This window comes from Pipra filicauda, unplaced genomic scaffold (assembly GCF_003945595.2).
Source record: "Pipra filicauda isolate LSUMZ 115617 unplaced genomic scaffold, ASM394559v2 scaffold13_size5146498_pilon, whole genome shotgun sequence".
Taxonomy (NCBI): domain Eukaryota; kingdom Metazoa; phylum Chordata; class Aves; order Passeriformes; family Pipridae; genus Pipra; species Pipra filicauda.
In genome coordinates this window covers 2,706,541-2,728,791 of record NW_024103874.1, presented here as the reverse complement: position 1 = coordinate 2,728,791, position 22,251 = coordinate 2,706,541, and the positions used below count along the sequence as shown (strand labels likewise).

Below are 22,251 nucleotides of genomic sequence, written 5' to 3'. Positions count from 1 at the left end.
GAGAAATTAATGACGTACTAATTCATTCAGAATTTAATTTGCTTAATGAATATGATCATCTCAAAAAAAATGACACTGGTGGTTTGTCTGTGTGCTGTGTAGTCTTGATTTTGAGAGCTCTTTTTCAACAGTGAGGCACTCATGGTTTTATTCTGCTGTTTGTCTCTTGGCCGAGTAGTATTTTGTATAATATTAAAAACCCAAATAACTGACACATCTCTGCACAGCAATGGACTAACTACATATAAGTTCCTGTTTCTAATGTGATTTAAGACTCAGATTTTGCCATCTTGATGGTTCTTGTTTCCTAGTTGTCTTGATACAGTCCTCTGCATAAGTGGATTTTCAACAGAAGCAGGTTCTCAACCTCCAAAGGTGTCACCTTTTCCTTATTAACTACACTGGGTAAATACTTGAGCATGGAGTGATAAATCTGGGAGTTCTTTTCTTTTATCTTTTCGTATGTTACGTGTCACAGCTAAAAAAAAGATAAGAAAATAAGAGTGCTTCTCAGGGGAGAAAAATACTTTCCAGGGCCTGAAAAGGTCAAGGAAGTGTGCAGGCCATTTGGATAATTATCCTCAAAAACAGATACTGAAGGAAACTTGTAGTGCTCTGTTTGACACAAGTAGCTCCCAAACTACAGGAAAAACCCCACAAGATCAGACTGTAGAGCTGCAACTTGCCAGGTGGGCACAGGCAATGGAATCAAAAAGATTTAGCTAGAGCTGTGTTTTAATTGATACAACTGTACAATATCTATTGAGCAGTGGTTGATTGAAATCAATGACCTTCTGTTCTGACCTATTTTCTCTCCCTCCCCCCCTCCCTATTTTCTAAATGTTTATTTCCTTCATTTTTCATCTGCCTTGCCTTCTCTGAAGTTCTCTCAGAAAGGTAAAAACTGTGCCAGACTGACCCAGTTTTCTATATGAAAGCAGCAAGCCTGATTCCTGGAGGAATTAAGATCCTGAATGAACCAGGCTACACAAGTTGTGCTCAGAGCCACAGGAGGAGGAAACTGTAGTAACAGTATTTGGAGAGGCAGCAACTGCTCTATATGAATTAATTTCCTTGCCTCACATGTGCTGAGACAGTTCTTGGAAGAGAATCCAAAAATACGCCCGAGTTGTTCATGCGAAGGTGCAGATGATTCATCTGCCAACTCTGCCCGTAAATCAGCGCTAACTCTGCTGTGGAACAGCCATGTGCCCTCCAGGTATGGTGTGTGCAGACCTGACACCCCACAGTAAGGAAGTTTTGTCTTTTTTCCCTTCTCCAAACTAAAAGCCACACTTCAAATTTAGTGGGAGAAGTTTCTCTCCACTTAGGTATTCTGCAGGCAATTCACAGCAACACTGATGGGGACACTCATTTATATCCAGTCTGCATTTAAATTTGGTTGGGTTTAAAGGGCAAGTGGCAGGAGAACCAACACAACAGCAAAACTTCCCCTCTCTCTCTCTTTTGTTCTTACATGTTTTCAAGTGGCACATCCGAAATGGATATGTTAAAACTGAAAAAGCCATGCAGGTAAACCCCTTTCTAGATGAGATTTTACTTGTGCCAGTTCATAGTCTCTCAGATACACACTGTCCTTCCTATCTGGCTTCTGTTCCAACTACAGTGAAGTAAGTGCTTGGCTTTAAGTGCATAAAACATTTTTCCTGAATTTCATTAATGGAAAACGAACAAAAAAACCCTAATCCTAAATGATCTCAGTAACACAGTGACCATCCCCACAAAGAGGATGAATGAATGAATGTCTGAATCCCTCCCTGCTCAACCCTTGGGTTATCAGGAGCTCACAACTGTTTCAGCACCTTGTTCTGGTCAGGTTTGCACAAATCACTGTGACAACCAGAGCAGCTCACTTTGGTCTCTATCGATTAAGCTCTGCAAATTAAATTAAAGTAATTTCTTTCTGTAATTACTTGTGCTGCAGACTCCAACTAGCTCAAGGACCTGAATCATAATCCAGTGAAAGGTGAAGCATTACAGAGTGTTATTTGCTTTCTCTGCATTTCCATTTTGGTTTATGACTGCTTGTCACTTCACAGGGTTCGAGCCCAGATCTCCAGGCCCATGTAGGTGCCCAGTTTCTGAGGAAGGATGTGAGCCTGAACACATGCTCCCATTTGTAGGCGGTTTGGCAAAGCAAGTGCACTCTTTTCTTCCCTAAAATGTTTTTTTTCCTTATTTGCTTACACTTGCTTTAGCAGTTTTCCCGTAAGTTTATTTACGTAATTATGCTCCCCTGTGATATTTTACAGCTTTCCGAACTCTGATTTTTATATTTCTAGTTTCACATGTGCCTCTTATGCCAGAAGATCTATTTGAGGAATTGACTCTGTGTCCCAGAAAAGGCCCTGTATATTCCTATCTATGTTTACACCTGCTGCTCCTCTCTTCCCTTGCCTGCTGTGCTTTGACCTGCTGCCCTTGCCTTCACTGTGCTGTGGAAAACATGTTTGATTATGAATTCCCAGCACTGCCAGAGAAGTAGAACAGAGCAGTGTGAGGAGATAGTGTCTTCCCAGAAGACAATCTTTCATCAGCTGTGCCCTGGGAATTTGGAACTTCATTTTGTCCCCTGGCAGAAGTTCCTGTCTCTGCAGTGACACTGCCCCATGTTTGCACAAACAGCCACCATTTTCAGCAGGAGGTGTGTGCTGAATCCTTAGCGCAACACACCTGCCCTGAGAGCAGCTCTGGGTCCTGTGCATGTGTTCAAATCAAAAAAATAACACAGGATTAAGTCCTCCCTGTTTCAACCCTTTATAAATGAATTGGTGTGTTCAAAAATCCTTGCCAGACAAGCTGTGGGCTGGTCTGAGACAGCAAATTGCTCTTTGTGGTTCAGCTGCAGATCACGGCTCTTGCCCAGAGCTGCCAGGGTGCTCCATAATTAATTGTGCAAGCACTGCTTCATTGCTGAAGCAAGCAAGTGCCTCTGATTAAAGAGCCTCTATCCAGAGGGCCTGGTATGATCCTGTACTTGGGGTCAGGTTTATTTGCTGACCAGAGATTCGTGTTAGTGAAGATCATTCTATTTTTGTGGGTGTAATACCTGAAAGGGAACAAACCTTTCTCAAGAGCTCTTCAGCCCTAAAGACAAGGGGACAGTGTAGCCAAGGTACAGCGTGTACAGATGTACTTGAAGTTCCTCTAATGCTCCCTTGGACATGAAAAGCCCTGTAAACAGGAGGCTGAACTCACTCACTGCTTGGAGATGATAAAAACAGTTGAGGCTTCTCCCTTTCCTTCTGATCTTTATCACTGAAGGCTGTCTCAGTACCTCTGGCAGCACACACAAAACCTCAGCCCCCTGGACCAGGCCAGTGCTGTCTGTCACTGTGTTCACAGTAGGGATTTTAGGTGTGTGCCACTGCCTGACACCAAGGAAGGGCAGAGGGAATATTAATGCCTGTGGGATCCAGACATCTAAATCCTGGAGGCAGCGCAAAAAAAAATCTCACCATCACTTGCACCTTCTCCCTTCCCCACAGTATTTTTCTTTTCTATAACCTGAAAAGCAGAGGCCATAACTGAAAAGGGACAAAACATTTAAAAAATATCCAAATCCTCACACAGCACTCAGGCGCTGTGGAAGCTCTTAATAAAATCCTGCAGCACGTACTGACAGCAGCCCCCAGCTCGTCCCCCACCACCGTCACGTTCTTCTGTCTGGTGCAGAGGAGACAGGAGACTCCCTGGGCTTCCACACACGCCCCCAGAATTAAACTGGCTCTATAAATAGCTCGTGTCTCATGTGAGGAGCTGAGGCTGCACAGCCGCCCACGCTGTGCTTGGGGTTATTTTTAGCATCAGGGAGATGTTACCTGGCTCATTGCTGCCAAATGAGAAGGAAAAGCATTAAACTGTACATAGCTAATTAGTGCTGACAGCTGAGCTGTTCTTCGTGCCTGCCCTTGCCTTTCTGTCTTCAATGAATCTGTGTCAAGTCTTCCCAGCCTTCTGAAATCAGGGTACTTCCCTGATTTTAAGTGCAATGACTGGGAGTTGGAGTTTCATCAAAAAACATTGCTAAGCTCCAGGTGAATTTAAGTGAGTCTCTAAACTGGGCTCAGTTTAGTAGCTACTTAACTTCTTCTTTAGGGCTACTAGTGGTTTGGGCACACCCCCCCCTTTTTGGTCAAAGTAAAAAAAATATTCCCCAAAATTCTGGGGATTCAGTTTCCTGCTGAACCTCTCAATCTGGAGGGCTGATGCCTTTTCAGTGAGCAAAGCTGCAATGAGACATTTCTGTGAGGAAGTGGCACTGGTCGTGCCATCCTTGGGAAACAGGACAGCTTTTGTGTCATCAGTAGGTAACATTTCCTTTGTGATGGCTCTGTGCTGAACTGTCAGGCTGTATTTTAGGCTGCAAATCTGAAGTGCTCTTAGCCTGGTATTGTTCTGTCTCAAGCAGCACTGCAAACTTCACACTCTGTTACCTGAGGCTGAGGTACAAACCAGGCTCTAATCTGAGTGTGCTTTTAGCTACAGCTGCAGTTTCTGGGCAAGTCAACTTGAAAATGCCCCTCCAAGAACCTCAGGGCAGCACTAGAACTACAGATCCCAGATGCGGTGAAGTACTTTATAAAGATACCTGCTTTTCCCTTTGCTTTGCCAAGAAGCCTTGCCCCAGCATGATCCACTTACCCAGGCCAAGATTTTCAATGTGGTAAAGATCAGTTTTAGGTGCTCAAGTTTTGGTTCTGCTCTGTGTCCACAAACCCATCGTTCCTCCCATTTCTGTATGTGAATTCCTGTTTCCATAATCTCTGAAGTGCCACTTAACACATCATGTCTACTTATGCAAATACCCAAGGAGGTGAAAGAGAACATGAAGTATAATCTTTTCCAGGAATTCATGTATTCATTGAATATTAAGTAATACTGGAGCATCTTTAACTGTGGTTATATAAGGCATTCTTGAAAAGCGCCAGCGACCCAGGCAGCTCAAACATCAACTTTCTAAACAGTCAGAGATCAAATTTAATTAAGCAATCTTTTCCTGCATCACTCTTCAGTCTGGCAACTATTTTACTCCCCCAGGTTTCAGCTTAAACCGCCTCTAGAACAACATGAGCCTGTCAGACAGAAAGTAGATATTGCAAATAATTGTACTTGCAAATGTCTTTTCTGCCTCGTGACACAAAGAGCTCCAAATTCACTGAATTCCATCGAGGGCTTATTATCTGTACTCCAAGCACATACTAATGGGAACCAAGACCTGCTGGGAGCCCTGTTGCCTATTGCACAGTAGAATATTGCAAGTGTGCACCATGGTTTGGGGAACTGGAGATGCATGAATCACTAAGAGAAGCACTACAGCATAGGGAAATCTGGGAAAAAATGGAATCTTGCCATCTTGGATGGAGGAGCAGGGAGAAGTGCATGTTTCCACGGCAACAAGTGGTAGATTAAATTGGCTGGGAGCACGAAATACAGGAAATACACTTTCCAAAAGCAGCAATGCACATAAATGACTCCTGGAATCCTCATGCTGCTGTCAGTCAATAAGACTGAAGTCAGTGGATTTTGCACTGCTGTAAAAGTAGAATTTGGCTCAAAAGATAGAACTCCTCAGTCTCTCTTTTGAGATGGAATAAGTGGGAAAGTGAAGAAAAAAAGGGATTTTAGCTTTGACTTCATAAACACTCATCAGAGTGATAGCAGAGAGTTGATTTTCTCAGCAGGCTCACAGCTACTGTTGAAATGTGTTACAACCAGAACCGTTTAAAAATACAGTGGTTTTGAGAAGATGTTATTCTTTTGTCTCCCCACTTCTGAAGTTACATAAACACTATTATTTGATGTATTTTGCACATTAGGTATGTCAGCACAGCTTTTCCTCCAGAGTACAGAGCTAGGCTGTGTTAGCTGTGGGACTGAGGCAATTTGCTAGACAGCAAATCCTACAACTGTGCTGAAAAATATTGATCTTGTTTTCTTGCTCTTCTTATGCCAACAGCTATTGAATAACTACTCACTTATCTGCCCATACATTATTTTTTTGTGCTAAAGAACAGGTCTATAACCTGATGGGACACGTGGATTCACGATTTGCTGTTATCAAGTGTTACTACTATGGCAGCAGGAACATGCTCTCACTTGCACAGGTAGTGGCAAAACCCTACAGAGAGCAGACATTCCTACTGGATCCCATTTCCTGCTCTGTACTTCCCACCTCAGCACTCAGCAGTAAGTTCCTTAGCTATAAACTCCCAAGTTGTCACAGAGATTATGCTGCACAAGTACCAGTGAAATGAATGAATGTAAAGACCTCAAAATCTCATCCAAGAATTTCACTCTTCCCAGCGTGGTTCCATTTCCACGCTGCTGCCAGACTGTGCTGAGTGGGGGCTCTGGGGTGGTCTGGGTTTTGTGGGGTGAGTCCTAGTCAGAAGTTCCAGAGGGATACCTCTATGCTCTGACTTTCTGGCCTTTACCAATACCCATTTTTACTTGGTTGGTTGGTGGTTGGGTATTTTTGAACACCTACTTGCTTTTCCTGGTGTAAATATTTTCCTGATGCATCCACCACCTGAGCTTGTCTGCATGCTCATGTCTATTCTGGTGGATGAGTTAAGAGCTGAGCTGAGCTCTGCCAGCCCACATATGTGCTGGAAGTTGTGTGGGAGAGGGCTTCCAATCTGTTTTGCCATTCCTGGCTATTCCAGCAATCTCTGTACCGTCTGTTCCCCGAAATGCGCTCAGTATTCCACATTCCTGGAAGAAGGAGCTAAATGAAGGCATGTTTTCCAGCACTTGGAACAAAGATGGCTTTTAGCCAACCTCTAGACATCACCAATGAGATCAATGGGCTGCACCCACAGATTGTTCCACAAAACCAGAGCAGACAGCGTGGGGGGTCCCTTCCCTGCATTCCCCTATAGACACTTCCTGGTCATGACCAGCCCTTGCCTTCACCTGTCCAGCAATTTCCTTTTGAATTCCTTGACATTTGACTTCAGGCATGAACCCTTGAAAGGAATTCCTTAGGAATTCCTTGCTCATTAAGTAAGCTAAATGATAAATGAAAAGAAAGGGATAAAGCCTGTAGTTATACCACCTGCAGCTGCAATTCCATTAGACCTTTCACACTAACAGAAGTCAGGCTGGACTGAAACGAGATGGGACCTTCTAGGCATTTCAGCAGTGTGAGATATGGCTGGATGTGACATAACCTTCTCATTCAGTGAATACTTTGTGACAGGTGAACTTGGTTTTAGGGATGCACTGGGGCAGAAACCATTTTTTGTGTATTTTAGAGCAATCAAATTGAGCTCCTGACCTGTGAAGAGATTTTATGAGCAATTGACTGGCCATAATACTGGAATTAGCAATATTGCAGTGCAGCTTAAATATTCCCCTGCAATGAATACACAGGCTTGCAGGATCCAGATGGTCCAGGGCCGTGATGCTTTCCTTCCGATGGTTATTAATGGGACACGTCTGTGATTTGCTCTGCCTGTAATTTTTGGAACTTAAAGCAAATTGTAATAGGATCTTTCCTACTTGTATGGGATGGACATGTTTTTTGTGACAGGGTCTGGCATCTGCACTGCCTTGTGCAGTCACTGGCACGAGGCACCATTTTCCTTTGGGAGCAAAGTGCTGTCACGCAATCACTGAGATTGGAGGAAGGCAGTGACTCCATCAGGGGCAGGGGCACCCTGAAGGGCACCCAAAATCTCATCTCTGTTCACTGAACAGCATGTTCCTCAGCTGAGGGCAAGCGTGGTGCTGGCAGGGATGTTTTCCTGCACAAACTCTGGTCCCTCAGGACTCGTGCTCTGATCCATGTGTGTGCTTCTCACTCCCTGTCCCCTGAGGTAAAGTTTAATCAAAAGCACACACACATGAATGAGCTAGTCTAAATATCAATAAATGTTTCTTTCAGGAGAGGCCTGAGATATTTAATATTTAATAAGCCTTGAAAATGAACTTCTATTCATGTTTCTCAATTTGATTCCAAGCATTTTGGCGGTGAGCAGCGCTCACTGTCCCAGTGTGGGCAGACAGAGCACAGATTATTTAACAATCCACTTTGTCTCATCTAAAATATTCATGTTTGCAGATATCCAAATGGAACTCTCAAAAAAAACAGACATACACAAACCAAATGGTGCAGTCTGAGCCTCACAGTCATCTTAAATCTTTCCTTTAGGCTACAAGCCACAGTGATGCTTTTTCTCTCACAGCACTACCCTGTTGCCCTGGTTACTGATGAAAACCAGACCATCCTGCTGTGCCTGCAGCTGGACTGACACAGGTACCTTCCCCAGGTGAGGGCAATGCTGCCTCTTCCTTAAAGCACCAATGCAGCCACCAATACAGCAGCTTTCCCCTGTGCAAGTAGCTGTAATGATTGCCTTTATCCGCAAATTCAGCTAGTGCTGACAAAGCCAAACCAGGTTAATAAATAATTATATTACTCTTTTTGTTAAAGCAGGACCTCAAAATCTTGATTACATCAGCGGGGCTGCAGGTAGATTTGGCAGAATTTTGTCTCCCACACTGACTTCTGTCTTGGTTTCTGTTGGAATCAAGGCAATCCTGACTGAAGAGTTAAGATTTATTTTTTTCCTGTGGCTGATTGACAGCTGAAAATGTGCTGTATCAGTTTGTGCATGGACTTGGGGGTGGGTCACAGTGTCTCATCCGACAGGACTCAGAGGACACTCCCTTGCAAAGGGAGGTTCCTCCCTGTTCTCATTCCCAACACTTACTTTGAGAGTTTCATTTCAATTTGCTGCCGGATTTCCTGTCTTTCCTCATCTGTCCTCCTCGGGAAAATATTCCTGTCTTCCAGCTCCTGCTTACTTGGTCTGTTCCGTAGTTTTACTGCCAGCAGTTCTTTCTTGCATTTTCTTGGCAAAGTACCTGGGACATGCATTGAAAAGAAAGTTATTAGAAAGACAGATCCTGGGAATGAAACAGGAATATTTGAAGAGCAGGAATATCAGAGTGACAGTGTTGTGTACGTCAGTGTGCAAGGAGCAGTTGTACACACTAATGTAAGTAAGGAGCACTACAGCTGAGCAGGGCTCAGACACATCACCCTACAAATGCAGAAGGATCATATTCCTCTGTTATCTTTGTTATCCATGATAACCAGGCAGAGCTCTCCAGTGAAAATTATTTGCAGCTGAGATGTGATTCATGTCACTAGTTCAGAAGTCAAAGACTCTGCATTTTGACACAGTCCTCTGACCATCTCTGTAACCCTGAGCAATCCCTCTTTTCTGAACCACAGAGTTGTTCCTTTGCAAAAGGACTGGATTGCTCCGTGGCAGGAGTGACTGGGACATGTACATTTTCCTCTTTGAGTCACCAGTATAGCCAGGAATAGATATTGGTGACTGAAACAGTGGAAGTTGTTGCTTGGCATGTCTGTGTGTATATGTATAATGTATATAATATACACATATGTTAAACGTCATTCTGGTTTTCTGACATCAGAAATTAGAAAATATGAACTGTGATCAGATACTGTGTGTAACTGCAGCACTAAAAGTCAACCACTGTGTACATCTTCGTCCTGTCCAGTGTGACAGTGTGTCACAACAGGATTTCATTTAGCAGTCAATACTACCCTATTGACATCAGACCTTTCCCTCTGAAGACAGCAGGGGCAAATGTTCCAAGGAATGAAAAAAAAGACCATTTTTTATGATGATTTGCAGAATGGTGGCAACTTAATTGGATATTTGGGCAATAAGAGACACAAATACTTACTGTGATTCCATGATCTGTTGTGCTTATTGTAAAAATATGAGACACTGTTTCCATCAAACCAGACAACCTAAACATTGCCATTACAAAGGAACTGTTGGTAGCAGAACATACAGCAACTGTTTTGAGTAGAGCGTGCTGAGTGTTGAGTCCTCTGACGACATTAAAACACCCTTTCACTCTCCTTTCACTCTCATTAGAGGGAACTGTGTTTGAGTGTAGGTGTTTGTCTCTCTGGTGTAACTCTTTAGTCTTCAGAAGGCTTAAGAAATGAAAATTTCCCTCCTGAGCTTATAAAGCCATTCTGCCATGTGTTCGGAAGGCTCTGTGAAGTAGAAAGCCAGCTGTATTTGCAAATGCACCCTGGAAGTGTGGGCTGATGCCCATGTTTGATGAGGGGGAGCTTGTTTGTGATGGGGACAAAAGAAGAGGGAAGTGCTATTAAAACCAGTGAGCTGCTGGGTTGTACTGGTAGGGCTGCAGTCCTTCAACAATTGTGTCTCAGGTGGGTTGTAGGCAAGAAAATTTACACCAGACCCCTCCTCACCTCTGCTGCTGTGCTGTCCAGGGCTTCAGCAGTGTGGACATTGTCCCTGCAGAGCAGCATCAGTCACACAGGGTTTGGTGCATTGTCAGGACCTACAGTTAAGTCTTTATATTTGCTTCATCTTGGGAGCTTAGGGTGTAACAGGAGGTTAATTTGTTTTGGTCCCTTTTAACTTTAAAGGGCTTTTTTTTTTTTAATTTAATGTTTCACCTTTTTTACAAAAGGTCACCTCCTTTTTAAAGAAAATGACATTTAATTGGTATTTTTGTTTGGCATTTGAGATAGGATTAAAGTCTATTTTTAAAGGGTGCTCTGGAGGTCGGCAAGATTCTAAATCCTAAACAGATCCTCCTTCCCAAATACTGGGGGTTTGTTTGCTAGGGATATTGTTATTATCATACTGATCTCGAATTTCTTTATGCAGAGGGGAGGAGTTTATACTCCTTCCCACACATACCTCTTGGGAAGGTGGGGCACAGTAGTTACGGTCTCCCTGTGTGAGCAGCAACAAGTCTCTTGATAGTTGCATTGATTTCAAACTAAACTTTTTAGAAACCATAATGAGCTCAAACCCCCTTTTAGAGTCTAAAAGCTGTGCCCTTGTTTAGCACCTTCCTTTGAATGCTTTCAAAGTCTGTTGGAAACATTAATTAAATTAAACCACACAGCCCTCTCTGAAGTGGTACTTATACATTTAACAGATGGGTAAAGAAGTTAAATGATTTGGCTGATGCCATGCAGAGCCTTCTGCTGACTGAACTCTGACTCCATCAGAAACATTTGGCTCACAAAGCCACAGACTTGAAACTCTGTCAAGGTTTTCAAGCCTCAGCCTCCCTGGGAGTGGGTGCAGAGTGGGCGTTTGCAGTGCACAGGGACCACCAGAACTCCTTCGGAAGGACATTTGGAAAACTCCTGGGTATCCCTGAACATGTTTTCAGGTTTGACTGTTCCCAGGCTGCTCTGTTGCACTCTAAGAGAGAGCCTACTACTTTGGGAAATTAAAAACACAAATCATATCTGAAAAATCTCAAGTTTAACCCAAATCCTGCTGTCCTATTTGAATGGTAGAGAGCATATAACCCACTCAGGATAAGCTGTGCTCCCTCCATCCAGATGTCAGCATTTCTGAAAGGCTCATGCCATGGCCACTCCCATGGTCCAAATGCACCGAGCACTGATTAATCTGGAGAGTGTTTCACCAAATAAAAATGCAAGAGATCTGGATCAGGCTGATCTGCCAGTCTGAGGAGCCATTCCCACTGCCTGACCAATTGGGTTAATTCCTGAAAAATAATGCCTGCCCAAGAAAGTGGAAAGAGGCAGATGATGTTCCCCCCTTCAGGAACACATGCTCCAAAACTGCCATTCATGTGCTTTCATCCTGACCAACCCACTTGACCAGGCCAGGTCTGTTATTCCACCCACTGCAGAAACCCAGAGCTGATGTTTCAGAATAAACAAATAAATAAAACTAAACCAGAGAATAAAAAGAAAATAAAGCCCCAAACTAGTTTTCCCCACATCCATTTTTAGCATCCTGAGGCAAACTCCTTCCTGATACCTATCTCAGTAGAAAGTGAACCTGCAAATACCCTCATTTAAGTATTTTTTTCCTAAGGGTTATTTTTCCTGGGCAGTCATGCAGGTTCAATGCCAGTCTGCCCCATGACCAAGCTATCTCAGCCAGGATCTTGGCTTGTTTCCTGATTTATGGCAGCTCAGCCAGGTCAACAAGGAATGTTTGGGCAATTCACACCCTTTTCATGTTTGGGCTGCAGGTTCCTGAGAAAAGTTCCTGTTTTAATTCAGTTGAATCATGACATTCAATTTCCTGTATCTGTACTGTCCTTTCTATCATACTTGCTGTTCTTTCTATCAAGTAAAAAACAAATCCTAACACTACATGATGCTGCAAGGACCTTGATTACACCAATTATCAGTTGTGGACTAAATTATAGTTACATTGATATTTAAGCTCACGTACTAGACTGTCTTGCCTTGTGTTTTTAGATGTTTCAAATAATGATTTATTGAGTAGGATGGTGATGGAAAGCCAAGGTAAGATTCCTCACCTGTCTGTACCAATCTTCTGTAGGCAGGGGGCTGTGGCACTGCTGCTCTGCCTCTGGTGGCAGTGGCAGAGAGCGGGTGACATGTTAAGGCAGTGCCCTGACTGCAAACAGCTCTGGATTAATGGATAGTTTTACTCCCTGACTTGGAAACCAACCCAGATTTTTTCAAACTAGAAGGAATCTGGAGATTGTTAGGGAGTCGTTCTGGCGCTGTCCCTGTCACTGCTGCACCTCTCCCTCCTCTCAGAAACGCACAGGCTGCGTTTGAGTGAATGCTGGCACCAGCAGTGCCGCCCAGTGTCCAGCCCGGGAATGCCTTGGGAATGGCCCAGCTTGCACCGAGGAACTGAGAGTAAAGCACACTGTGTCCAGCCCGGGAATGCCTTGGGAATGGCCCAGCTTGCACCGAGTAAAGCACACTGATGTCTTACCAGCACAACCCTCAACATCAGCTTAGTGTGCAGTACCTGGCAAGACAAACACGATCACAATCATTATGACTGAAATCTAACTTTAGCTTCTCACCAAGATTCCTTTAAACAGCTGCTGTGACAATAGAGGAACTGACACTTCTCTGTACTTTCTGTTCCTTGCTGCCTTGTTTAGAGCACTCTGTTAGGCTCTGGTAGTGTACCTTTAGAATAGAAGTGACTTTCCTTACCAGAAATAATGGAGTCATTCAAAACTTCCTCATCCTGATAAAAAACAGAGTCTTCCTTGAGCTCTGAGTTCATGATCATGTTTTCTTTGTTCTCATCTGACTCTTTAACTGAGTTCCTCTTGTTTTCTGAGTCGCTGCTGTAACTCAGGGAGTTCTCCTTCTCCTTGTTGCGCTCCATGCTGGATGTTCTGGATGGACGCACATCCACTCTTTTTTTTGGAGAGCCTTTGCTTTCTCTTCCATGGAAGCTGTGGGTGGAAGATGCACAGCCCAGATTTCACAAAGACTGTTTTACTGCCACAGCAGAAACTTATCGTTATATGTGAATGAGCGGAATGTCCTGTAGCTCGTAAAGGGCAGGGCAGGGAGTTCAGCACAGGCCAACACAGGATGGCATTCTCAAGACTGTGCTGAGCATGGGTAATGTGGATCTGCTTTGCTGTCTCTGCCACTAAAATAAGATATGGAAGGTTGGTGACTGGTGACTGATGTTTTTCTTTTGTATATAGTCACAAGATATACTGTGACTAAAAAATCCACAACAGCACGTCCTTCTAATGTAAAACATACCTGGCATGAAATATTACCACTCTGATATTTTATGATTGTGACAAAGGTTCGACAGGACCTGGAAATAATGTTGTATGAGTCTGTTCCCCATGGCAACAGCCGCTATGGAAATAAGAAATTATACCAACTTAATTCCGAAGCTCGAGGAGGAAAAGGTTATCTCTTTCCTCCTCTAATATACAGGAGAGCTTATAATGAAAGCCAGATAAAGTACCCAGTGTACTCCCACAAAAGCATTTGTGTTACAAATGGATATTGTATGTGCTGCCATGTAAGCCAAGAGACACAGCCTGGAACAGCAGCACTCCTCATGTGTGGGGTGCTGGGACTTAGAGCAGGATGTGCCTTCACTACTCTGACTTGGTGTCTTGTGGGGAGATTTTCCTTTGCAATGGGTCAAGGATTATCACATGATTCTATCTGTTTGAAAACCTACTTCCATGCCACAGTAGCCTCCTTATAAAGCAAGAGCACACTGTGAAGTAACTGCCAAATCAAGCACTTAAACCAGGGATGGATGTTCCAAGTAGTGCCATAGGAGGGAAGGCAAACCCAAGCTGCAGGAGCACTGAAAACACCAATAACAGGCTAGGATCACGTCCCAGGCGAAATGATGTCATGCAGTGACTGTCCTCATGCCCCCCTGTGGCCACGAGGCTGTGGGTACCTGTCCTGGCGGTGTTTGGTGGCCAGAGCCCTGTGCAGCTCCTCGATCACTCTGCTGGGAGGCAGAGGCAGGTGAACGGCAGCCAGGTGGGGGGAACCCGTTGGTGTCGTCACCTGGCCCCTGCCAAGGGGGTCTGAGCTTTTCTGGCCAGAGGGGTGGAAGAGGGCAGCTTGTCCTGAGATTTGGGAGGAACCAACAATGACATAATTCTTCAGGATGGTGGAAGGAGGAGATTTCATGGCTGGGTCATCACCTTCACTTCCTGCAGTCAAAACACGAGAGGGCAAGAAGTTGAAAAATGCTTTTGGTTTTTTGCACACAGACTCTGCACTGAAATGAATTTGTCGTGTTGAACAGAGGAAAACGGTGGTGATTTGCTCTTGCTATGAGGTAACTGCTCAGGCTGAGAAACTATTCGAGTTCAGAAGGCTCTTGCTACACGAATCCCTATCTTTGAACTAGCAAAATAAATACCTCCCCATTTCCCCTGTTTCTCACAGGATCAGATTCTCCTTTTTCCCGGCCCACCAAGGCATTCTTGATTCCCCCTTGATCCTAACCACCAATGGCTTGGACTGTGGTGGCTTTCCAATCCAGCACTTTCTCTGCTGAACTCTGGCAGACTGTATTAAAATTTATGCACTGTGGTTCTCAGTCTGGACAGAATGTCCCAGTGTCTATTATCTGCTCCTCTGTGATTGCTGCATAGCTCAGACCTCTGCCTTTCATATGCCAGTGGAGAAAATGCCAAAGTCATCATAATATGAGCATAATGTTTGCATAACAAAATAACATCCAAATGAAAGATGTGCTATTGAGCACTAACAACAAAAAAGAAGGGTGGGAAAATCTAATCTCTTTTTACCCCCAGATTCAGCTGTTTTCTATGCAATGTAAGCATTTTGTTGAAATTTAGACTCTGATCTAAACATTTCTCTGTCCCAGTGGACATTTCACTGGTTGTAAATTTGGTAGTTTCACACCCTTAGGACAATTGAACATTTGGCCTGAAAAAGATGCTGATTAGTTTTTCTGGTCTGCAGTTCTCTTTCCCTTTCCCCTTTCCCTTATATCTGTGTCCCAAGCCCGTGGTACACGGCGTTGTTTACACCAGCAGCTCAGCTGGGTGTAAAAAGCAGTGTGAGACCCTCGTCCGAGAGTATTTCTTGTCTCTTGTTGCCACCTAGTGCCTTAAACAGGAATTTAAACTGACGCAGCTTGTACGGCTTTTGTACTAACTTGTTTTCACAGGCAACCTTTACTTTTTTGCACTTCATTTTGAGATAAATCCTTCAATTCCTAGCTGGGCAAAACCTCTGCTCAGGCCAGGATTATTCTGAAATAGCCATTGAAAACAGGACTTGGCTCTTATTAGCAGGGAACCTACTAGAAAACTATAGAGGGAGAAGTTAGGTTTGAATATTAATTTCAGTTATTAAATATTTCCTTATAAACAGCACAAGGAGGAAGAACAGCTCTTGTAGTCAAACACTGAAAATTTGAGAGTGACAAGGCTAAGGCTGGTCTCTTTTTCACCTGTGTGGGGTGAGGAGGAGAGCATCCCTCGGTGAGGACAGTTGCATCCACAGTAAAATCTCTCTTGCTCTAAGAAAGCTCTAACATTTTTTTCCTTTCTGGAGGGTGTTTTTGCACATTTCTGTCCCTCCAGTGCAGAACCCCAACCAACATCCAGAGCTTCATTTGTCTCCGTGCATACAGGAGACAGGGTTCAAGGCAGGCCAAAAGTTACCTGTTACCAAAAAGTCTGAAAGCACAGGGGCATTTCTGTAACTGTCTGTGCAATGTCTTGGCAATGAGGCACTTCCCACCCCGGAGCTCCTCCTGCACTGATCAGGGTGGTTGTCACGGCCAGGAGACAGCCAAGCTCTGCTGAGGAAAGGTGGTTTTGGGTACTCAGGGGCATTTTGGTGATGAGCTACTGTGGGGATGCACAGGGGACATTTATGATCAATCAAGGCCTGAGGAGGTGAACAAAACCAGCTCCTGAGTCACTTTATCCTGCTGCACAGTGAAAGGGGGTGTCCCTCAGAGCAAGGGGTTCAGTTCAACCCTAGAGCAGGAAGGGAGGAGACCTTGTTTTGTCTTTATACCAGCCTGTTCCTGGAACAGGTCAAGGGCCTATCTCATCCTCATGGCACCTTAGGACAATATTGAGAGTTTCCTTACATCACACTTTATTTGTCCTAATGACAGCTGTTCAGAGAATAATCTTGCAAAGTGATGTCTTGGCACCTTGCCCTGTCCCTCCTCTCTCTGATTAATTGGTTCTTGACTTACTCCTCTGCTAACAGCAACCCTAACATTGTTAAAAGGGAAAAAACTAAACACAAAAGAGCTTTTCAACCTCTTCATCTTCCTTTTCTTTCATAATCATAACCTTTCTCCCTACACTTTTGTCTTCCCTTTCACTCACTGACGGTATTTGTTTAATTTTAACTTAGCACTGCCTCCACATCCCCACAAAAATAAAACATGTATAATCACTACTGAAAAAGGGTCTACAGTTATTGGAGTCATTGAGAAAATTAAAAGTTGTTCCTTGTGGAAAACATAAATGAGAATGAAACACCAAAACTCAGAATATTTTGGATGCTACAAGAAATACTTTGCAGCAAAATATCTCAACTCGAAATGCTGTCAAGTGCCTGGTGGAGGTGTAATCTCACTACCCTCCAGGACAGGTTCCCAAATCCACCTGATGCCAAGCACGGCCTTCTCCTCAGCTGAGCAAAGTCACAGGAGGGCCTGAGTCTGCCTGTTCATCTTGCAGGGTGGAAGGGACAGGCTTCAGCCTGACCAAAAACACAGAAATGTGAAGCAACCTGAACAGCAGCTCCCAAGGAGCACTAAGATACCATTTTGAATCCAGCTCCCACTTAAATTCTTACAGCTTTTAAGCATGGACAAAGTATGGATAATTTCCATAGCAAACAAACACTTGTAATTCTCTTCAAAGAGACTGAAGAGCTCAGTATTTTCTGGGAGCCCCAGTGGTCAGGTCACAGTGCCCCTCTGGTGTTTGGTTTCCTGGTGACACTGAAAACCCTATTCATTGTGCCAGCAGATGAGTGTGGATGCAAATCAGAGCTGGGATAATGGCTGTCATTTCAAAGTCTAAATATCCAACAGGTCTGACATTTAGATGACAGGACTTGAGTTTAATTTGCAATAAGGCCCTTTTAACTGCTTTTACCATATGTAGGGGTCCTAAAATTGGAACCAACTAAAATCATATTCATTTTAACACCCTTTCTGCAGCGCCAGAATGTTGGAAAACGTAACAACATTGGCAATACATAAGAAAATCAGGCCCAGAGGAATTGCTTTTGGAATGTTCAATGGAGTCTGGCACAGAGGATTGATTTGTGGGAGCCAGGTGTATCACTCCTGTGTGCTCTGTTAACTAGACCAGAATTCATAGCTCTGGTTTAGGCCCACCCTAGAGAGCAAACCCTTCAGACAGAAACCTCTGCAGAACCTTTCACTTGAGCTCGATCTTGGCTGTTGTTCTGCTGCCCAGTGGGAGTGTAGGTAATGAAAATATTTAAATCTTCCCCGTGTTTTATGGCATATCAATATGAGCATGTGATTCAGCAGATGATTGCAGTTGCTTTGGTTTGGTTTGTTTTATATGTGTTTAGTCCAATGGACACACAACAGGTAATGCCCAGAGAGACTCAGATAAATACGTGATACAAAGATCAGGGGGTTGTTATCAGGCAACTGGACATGGAATCATTGGTGTTCTGTTCACTCAGTGTAACTGGCCTGATTTATAGCACTTTGGGGCAAAATGGCCCTGAGAAAAGAATTAGATACTGTGCTGTGCAGGTGAACAGCACACAAGGGATGGGAAAGTGCTTCCTGAGCAGCAATGACTGACCTGTGATGCTCTTTGTGATTTTGGAGATTGCCTTAGGTGGTGGAGCTGGGAGCAATGGAGGGCTGGGAAGCTGTGCTGGGTTTCTTTCCATCTGTTTCTGGGGGGAATCTGTGGATTCAGGTACAAGTAAGGCTTGTGGACTGTCTTCAGATGCTGGCAGGCTGGCATCTTCTGATTCTTCCGTGGGTGCTGAAGGTTTCTTGGCTAGGAGGAAGATGAGTAAAATTAATGGAACATGAAGTTAATAATGATAGGCCAGGGGACAATGCCAGGAACATTCAGAAAAACAGAACACATGGCACACAACTGAAGCAGTTCTTTTCCTTAGTGAAAGTAATTATTGTGTTAAATAGCCAACCAGACAAGGTAGGAGAAGAATAAAATGTATGAGGATATTGAAGTGTTAGTTTTGATATTTCTGAAAAAAACTACTGAGCTTCCCTTACTTCCCTAAAGCCTTTTCCCCTCTACTTTTTTATTTTAATAATGAAGGTAGCAAGGCAAAGCAGCTTTTGAGAACTGTAAGGAATTTTCCTACAGCACAGCTGCGGTGGCAGTTCCTGAGTGAGTACCTTCTGTGCTAGGAACACACAGCCAAAGGGCAAAGAGTACCAAACCAATAATAGTTCATAAAAGCTGAATTTCCAATAGTTTGATGGACGTGTTTATTTTCACAATTTAATTTTTATCTTCTTTAATACATGACTTCAGCTTGCTTCCCAAGTCTTCTTTTACTGTACCTGACTCCAGAACTGTTGAGTGTTTCCTGAGGTTAATGTTGATAACCAAAAAGAACCTGCCATAAAAGAGATTTGCCCTTGGATCTCAGCAGCAAGTGGAACAGGGAATTGGTGAAGTACTTGAGAGAAAAAAATTGAATCTGCAAAGCCTTAATTTGAGATGGTGAAGCAGTGCTCATTTCAGGATTGTCTCCATAAAGATGGCAAAAGCACTTAAAGTTAGTGCAGGCTGAATCACTGAGCAATTCATCAAATTGACCAGGCTGTGATGAGGGCACAGGGGAATACATCCAGAAAGGCATGAAGCTGAAGCAGGACATAGGTGGAATTTCAGTCCAAAATTAGCATCCTTGAATTCTGCTCAGATACCAACTGGCTCTGGCAATGCTTAAACTCCCACAGCGCCTCACTGCTGGATTTCACACTCTGTTACACGGCCTGAGCTCTGCCTTGGCATATGTGGGGACCCCCACAGAGGCTCAAGGCTGAGTCTGAGCCAGGCTCCAGCCATGGCCAGGCTCTCTCCAAACTGCATTTCCAGCCATGACGTGCTCAGTAGTAACATGAGGGTTATTGTTCCTACCCTGGCAGGTGAAGCACTGGGGGAGATCAGTGTAAGACTCTGCTTAGCACAGAATCACAGAACATTCTGAGTTGGAAGGGGCCTAGAAGGGACTCCAACCTCCCCTTCAATGAGCAGGGACATCTTCAACAAGATCAAGTTGCTCAGAGCTCTGTCCAATCTGACCTTGAGTGTTTCCAGGGATGAGGCATCTCCCACCTCTCTAGGCATTCTGTTCCAGCATTTTATCACCCTCATTGGAAAAAAATTTCTTCCTTCTGTCTAGTCTGAATCTACCTTCTTTTAGTTTAAAAACACTACCCCTTTTCCTTGTTAACAGGTCCTGTTAAAAAGTTTGCCCCTATCTTTCTTATAAGCCCCCTTTAAGTACTGAAGTATCTCCCTGCAGCCTTCTCTTCTCCGTGCTGGATGACTCCAGCTCTCTCATTGTCTTTACAGGAGAGGTGTTCCATCCCTCTGATCTGTTTTGTGGCCCTGCTCCAACAGGTCCATGCCTTGCCTGTGCTGAGGACTCCAGAGCTGGATGCAGTACTCCAAGTGGGCTCTCACAAAAGCAGAGCATGAGAGAGGTCCAAACTACTTGGCAAATCCCACTCCTTTTAGCATTCTGGCTTGTCCAAACAGAGCACCTTTCCCTCCAAACCATTCCATGGCATCTCCTAACATCTTACTTCAGCGGGCACCCAGAGCACCCACAGCTGCAGCATCACAAATCTCTTCTTGGCTCAGTTTTCTGTCTCGTTGGGAACACAAACTCTCTGTATTAATGAACATTCAGCAGCCTCATGCTCAGAGTGCGTGGGGAGGCACCAAAGCACTTAGGCACTTGGAAACAATAGCACTGGCAAGATAATAGCATTTAATTTGTTGACAAACAGATTAATGAGTGTGCCTAGAGGAGGAGGAATGAGTATTTATCGCTCAAAAAAGACAGGAAAGTAGAATAAATACGCATCGTTAACAGGAATTCTTGTGAAATTTGGCTTGATAAGAAAGCTGCCATATGTGGTAATTGTGTGAATTATAGAAGGAAATCATTTTCTTTTAAATGTACTTCTAGGGAAATGCCTTGTTCCTGGCTGACATCACCTTGTGTGTTCATGCCACTGCGTAGAAGACAAAATGTGGAATAGAGGAAGAGAAGAAAAAAAGTCACTAATGGGTTACATCACAGAAAGATCAAGAGCCCCCGTAGATGTTGGGAGCTTGATGGGAAAATTAGTGAGATTGGAGTGCATTCCCCTGAGTGGAGCAATGCTGTCTTTGGCATTAACTTCCCTGAAATCAGTGGATCTCCCTGGGACATGAGGTGCTGCCTGGCACAGGTGATGAGGAGCAGCCACAGTGGGACCTTTGCTGTAGAGAAGGTGGATCTGACACACACTCAGCCTCAGTCAGACAGACTTCTTTGGTTCTGAACTCCATCCTGTTCTGACAATCCTGAAGCAAACTACCACTGTGTGCTGATGGCTAAAGAATGTCCACTTTACATTCCCTGCAAAGAACTCTTCACTTCCAGGTTAATTTGTGGTTGTTTCTGGTATCAGCAGCACGTTTGGGTAGGTCTGAAGGCATGGACATGCTTGAAAGCTGCCAGGGGCTGGACCCCAGGGAAAGCAGGGCATGAGGGGTGGGACAGAGAACAAAGGGCAGCCAGGGCAGATGGAGAAGGGTAAAGATTGACCAGAGGCCAGGAAGATCCATAATCACTCCATGACAGGAGTGGCACAAACCAGGATAAAGCATTATCTCTGCAGCTTTGCAATTCTTGGTTCTCAGGAAGTGAATAGAAACCCTCCAACTGCTGGGTTGTGCCAGGCTGCTCTAGTCCCAAGGAACTGCTGTCATGGATAAGCTCTGCCAGAGCAGAATTGCATGAAAGGAGCTTGGTTTAGCTTATCTGTGCTCCTGGTATTGAACTTCACTTGGATTTGCAGCATGTTGTGCCAGGGTGATGATATGGGCTCTGTGGGCTGTGTATTGACATTGTTCTCCCAAGCCAGGACAAACAATTTCAGCCTTGGCATAGAAGTTTAAGAAATGTTTTTAAGGGAAGCTTGTTTCATCTTCACAGCAGCCACTGCTAATACCAACGGGGCACCATGCCAGGACTGGATCGCCTCATAATCCAACTAATCCCATCACACCAAGCTTTGGGTTGTCCCTGAGTTTGGTAGAAGTCTCAAAAATCACTGTTTTTAAATACCAATTGCTAACCTAGAATGGGCTGAGCTGAACAAGGTGCTCTGACCCTTTAAAGCACTGGCATATTTGACTCCTCACAAAACAGTTTGGCAGAAGTACTTTCATAAAATTTTACAGTTGTTTTAAAAACATTCTATATCCAATACCTGCATCTTCTTTCAGCTCCTCCAAATGCAGCTCCTCACCAAAGGAGGTCACATCAGTTGTGGCTGCTGTTGGACTCTCTTGCTGGTCCTCTTCTGGAGCCAGTGCCTGGCACACAGGGGCTGGAGGGTCACCCTGTGTCACTCTCGTGGCATCCTCACCAGTGCAGGCTTTGCCTTCGGTATCTAAAACAACAAATCATTTCATCTTAACTAAACCACGAGCAGAGAAAGCTGACACTCCCTGCTCTCCTCTTGAGAGGAGTGGGTCCCAAAGCTGCTGTGCTCAGGGGACTGAGGCTGCTCTTAGAGCAGCACCTGATCTCTGGCAGCGTTCACCATCTGCAATGCAAACCCTGTGGACACCAGCCCATCTGGATACTAAAACCCACTCAGTTTTCTCAATGGG

General features: G+C 44.2%; 1 protein-coding gene across 2 annotated transcripts in view; it reads right to left on the bottom strand.

Annotated features, from left to right (window-relative positions):
• PHACTR3 (phosphatase and actin regulator 3) overlaps positions 1-22,251 on the bottom strand; it is a 101,189-nt gene that overhangs the window by 20,850 nt on the left and 58,088 nt on the right. For both annotated transcript variants that reach the window (XM_027710527.2, XM_027710528.2), the window contains exons 4-8: positions 21,846-22,028; positions 18,172-18,375; positions 14,268-14,529; positions 13,031-13,278; positions 8,742-8,895 (exon numbers count right to left, since the gene is read on the bottom strand). In XM_027710527.2, coding sequence (XP_027566328.1) covers positions 8,742-8,895; positions 13,031-13,278; positions 14,268-14,529; positions 18,172-18,375; positions 21,846-22,028 — 1,051 coding nt within the window. The remainder of the gene's footprint in view (positions 1-8,741; positions 8,896-13,030; positions 13,279-14,267; positions 14,530-18,171; positions 18,376-21,845; positions 22,029-22,251) is intronic.